General features: G+C 61.5%; 2 protein-coding genes across 2 annotated transcripts in view; both read left to right on the top strand.

Moving 5' to 3' along the window:
• The first annotated feature begins 6 nt into the window (after positions 1–6).
• On the top strand, positions 7–1,835 carry CCDC86 (coiled-coil domain containing 86). The gene is made up of 4 exons (XM_005426506.2): positions 7–44; positions 366–495; positions 808–882; positions 1,476–1,835. The coding sequence occupies exons 2-4, from the start codon at positions 376–378 to the stop codon at positions 1,593–1,595; spliced, it is 315 nt and encodes a 104-aa protein (XP_005426563.1). The 5' UTR covers positions 7–44; positions 366–375; the 3' UTR covers positions 1,596–1,835.
• A 798-nt stretch (positions 1,836–2,633) lies between these two features.
• LOC102037789 (acyl-coenzyme A amino acid N-acyltransferase 2-like) overlaps positions 2,634–3,459 on the top strand; it is a 2,894-nt gene continuing 2,068 nt past the window's right edge. The window contains exons 1-2 of the mRNA XM_005426505.2: positions 2,634–2,713; positions 3,152–3,457. Coding sequence (XP_005426562.1) covers positions 3,159–3,457 — 299 coding nt within the window. The 5' untranslated portion in view covers positions 2,634–2,713; positions 3,152–3,158. The remainder of the gene's footprint in view (positions 2,714–3,151; positions 3,458–3,459) is intronic.

Raw genomic sequence — 3,459 nt, 5'->3', positions numbered from 1 at the left:
AAGCCCAAGTCGGGACGCGTGTGGAAGGATCCTGGGAAGAAGAGGTGGGAAGGGAAGCAGGGAGTGAGGGGGCACTTCTTGGGGGGGCTCTGAGCTCCAGAAGGGCTCCTTGGGGGGGTCATGAGGTCTGGGGGAGTTTTGAGTGGGATAGGATTGTTTGGGGGGCTTATGAGCGGGTTCCGGAGGTATCCATGGGCTTTAGGAGGGATCCAGAGGTGCCAGGGATGACTTGGAGGGGATGCTGAGGATGCCGTGGGATGCTCCGCGCTTGGCAGAGTTTCCTGGAATTCTAGAGAGGAGCTGGAGTGGCCCCGGCTGCATCCCGGGGTTTTGGGGGATCCAGCACCTCCCGTGTGCCCGCGCAGGTTCTCCCACATGATCCAGGACAAGGCGCTGCGCAGCTCCTGGGCACGGAAAATGAAGGAGAGGCAGGAGAGGAAGCTGGTCCGGGATCTGGCACGGCAGCTGGAGGAAGCCAAGCAGAGGGAGAAAGAGGTAACAGGGCTCAGGAGCTGGAGAATTCCCGTCTTTCCCAAGCATAATCCCATTCTCTGCCCTCTTCCCGGGCCTCAGAGCTGTGGCAGGGCCCAGGAAAAGGGATGGAGAATTCCCTGTCCTGGTGCCAAATCCAGGCACTGACGGTCACATGCTCCAAGTCACTGACTCGGAATAAACTCCCTGGGTCAATTCCAGCCTCCACCCGGGGTGGAAAAGCTGCTGGAGTGACAGATTTCACACTTGGCTGGGCTTTGGGTTTAATCCCAGGGGAAGGGATCCTCAGGGAATGTTGTGCTGCTGCTCCCACAGGAAAAGAAGCGGCGGCGGGAGGAGAACCTGAAGCGACGCCTGGAAAACGAGCGGAAAGCCGAGATTGTCCAAGTGGTGAGTCCCCTGTGCCAGCTGGGAACAGCCCTGGAGCACCCCTCCACCTCCAGCCCCCAGGGAGCAGCCTCCAGTTCCTCTCCCTGTCGGTGTCTTTGGAGGAGCCTGGGAGGAGTGCGAGATTCCCAGCAAAGCTGGGCACGCTGGAAGTGTGTCCCCTGTGTTCTCCCAAGCTGGGGAACACCAGAACTCAGGGATAATGGGGTGGTGGAGAGAGGAGAATGCAGCACTGGTGGGGATCCATGTGGGGAATTCGTGGTTTTTCCATTGGGAGGAGACCTGGGAGCTCGGGGTGGGTGTGGCAAAGACCTCAGCTGTGGGTGAGGATGGGGTTAGTTTTGGGATAAATCCCTTCCTAAATCCTGAAGGTGCTGGGGGGCTGGGAGCCCTCCATGCCCATCCTGCCCCATTCCCACAGTCTGCTCCATTCCTGGAAGTGCTCCAGCGCAGGGCTTGGAGCACCCTGCACCGCTGGAAACCGTCCCTGCCCACGGCCAGGCGGGGAACTGGATCATCCCTCAGGTCCCTTCCAACCCAAACCATTCCAGCATGCTGTGATTCCATGGAGTCTCCCCTGCTTTCCCGTTTCCCAGATCCGGAACCCCCTGAAGCTGAAGAGGGCCAGGAAGAAGCAGCTGAGGCGGGTGGAGAAGCGGGACACGCTGGCCCTGCTCCAGAAGACGCCCGTGAGGCGCAGCACAGCCACGGAATGAGGCAGCATTTGGGATCCTGCTCCTCCCCAGGGGCTTTTCCTCAGCTTGCCAGGCAGGAATGGCTGCCAGGAGCCTCAGAGTTGGACAGACAACGGGACAGAGCTGAGGGGGTGCATTCCACAGGCACCAGCTGTGGGATCTCCATGTGCAATCAGGATGTGGCCGGTGCCAGAGGCTGGGACAGAGCTTTGCTTTCCCAAATTTGCCTTGTTCTTATAAAAATGAAAAGGAACTGAGACAGATTCACCTCCAGTGGCTCTGGGGGACTGAGGGCTCCAGCTGGGGCCTTCCCTGAGGCATTCCTAGGATTGGAGTGTGCCATGGCCCCTCGTTCCTTGCAGTTCCCCTTTCTCCAAAGAGGGAATTCCCGCTGGGAATGAGCCCTGGAAACTGTCAGCAAGGAAGGGCACACGGTGTCACACACCCTCCTGTGGGGGGCAACGCTGGGAATTCACTGGGGGTTGGAGGTTGGAAATCCACGTGGATTTCTTAACATTCCTGGTTTTTCTTGGTCCATGCACACCCCTTTCTGCATTCCTGGGGAGGGATGTGGCTGTGAGCTGGGATGGAGGGGATGGGGGGACAGAGGGGTGCACTGGGTGGAAAATGGGACTGCAGGAATCAGTGTGAAGCTCTGGGATGGGAATGTGGGGCCCTGGAGCTTCATCCTGGGCTGACAATTTTGGGGGGGCCCTGAATTGGAATGGGGTGTGTCCCGTCCGTGTCCAGGATGGGGGGAGTGCCCCACAGGGAAAATGGGGACTGACAGGAATTTCGGGGTGTGGCCGGTGCCAGGCAGGCACGGGGTCATGGGGCAGGAGGGCTCTGCCCTCGCCATTCCCGGGTTAATGATTTCCAAGGAATCCTCGAGCGTCTCCCTGTGCAGAGCCCACGGCCCAGGCTTTGCCCAGCGGGGTAAGAGAAGGGGAAGCTCAGCTCGGGCCCTCGGGGGCCGATTTCCTGCTGCTGGGACGGGTGCGGGAGAACCACGAGTCTCCTCCCAGGGCTGGACCGGGGCCAACATCCCGGTTCCCAGCCTGCCGTGCCGCACGGAGCGGGGTGCACGCAGCACCGGGGGGCTCGGAGCCCCTGGATCCCCACCCTGCTCCGGCTCCAGGGTTGGGAGGAGGAGGATAAGGAGCGGGGGGCAGTGGGTGCTGGGAATGGCGGGGCTGGGAGACACAGGGAAAAGGGGTGTCCTGGCTGCCGGGTGAGTTTTGGAGCAGGGGTGTGGGATCAGAGGGTGAAGAAGGGAGGGGATGGGGACAGGGAAGCAGAGGATGGGGATCATGGAAGGTGGGGACCAGGGAAGGAAGGGACAAGGACCAGGAACAAAGGTACAGGGACCATGAGGGAATGGGGACGTGAGAAAGAGGGATAGGGACATGGGAAGGAGGGATAGGGACATGGGAAAGAGGGATGCCAGCAGAACTATCTGGACCATGAACCCCATCCTGGGGGTCTCCCGTGAGGATCCCTGGGGACAGGCCGCCGCCACCAGCCCCTCCTGGGCGTGGCAATCCCAGTGGGACGCTCAGGGTGATTCCCATTCCCAGGTGCGCCATGGTGGAGGTGACGGTGACGCCGCAGTCCTCACTGGCCGACCGGCCGGTGCAGATCCGCGTGCGGGGACTGTCCCCATCCCAACTTGTCACGCTCCGGGCATGGCTGAAGGACGAGCAGGGAGAGTGCTTCCAATCCCGCGCCTTCTTCCGCGCTGATGGAGCGGGAGAGGTGGATCCCGGGCTCCATGCCGCCCTGGGGGGCAGCTACTCCGGGGTCTGGCCCATGGGGCTCCTGTGGTTCCTGCAGCCCGATACGCTGTTCCGCCGGCTGGTGAAGCGGGATGTGGCCGGCAGCCCCT

The sequence above is a fragment of the Geospiza fortis genome, unplaced genomic scaffold (genome assembly GCF_000277835.1).
Source record: "Geospiza fortis unplaced genomic scaffold, GeoFor_1.0 scaffold450, whole genome shotgun sequence".
In the NCBI taxonomy this organism is placed as follows: domain Eukaryota; kingdom Metazoa; phylum Chordata; class Aves; order Passeriformes; family Thraupidae; genus Geospiza; species Geospiza fortis.
Note: the sequence above shows the minus strand (reverse complement) of the source record. Positions and strands in the feature narration are given on the sequence as shown.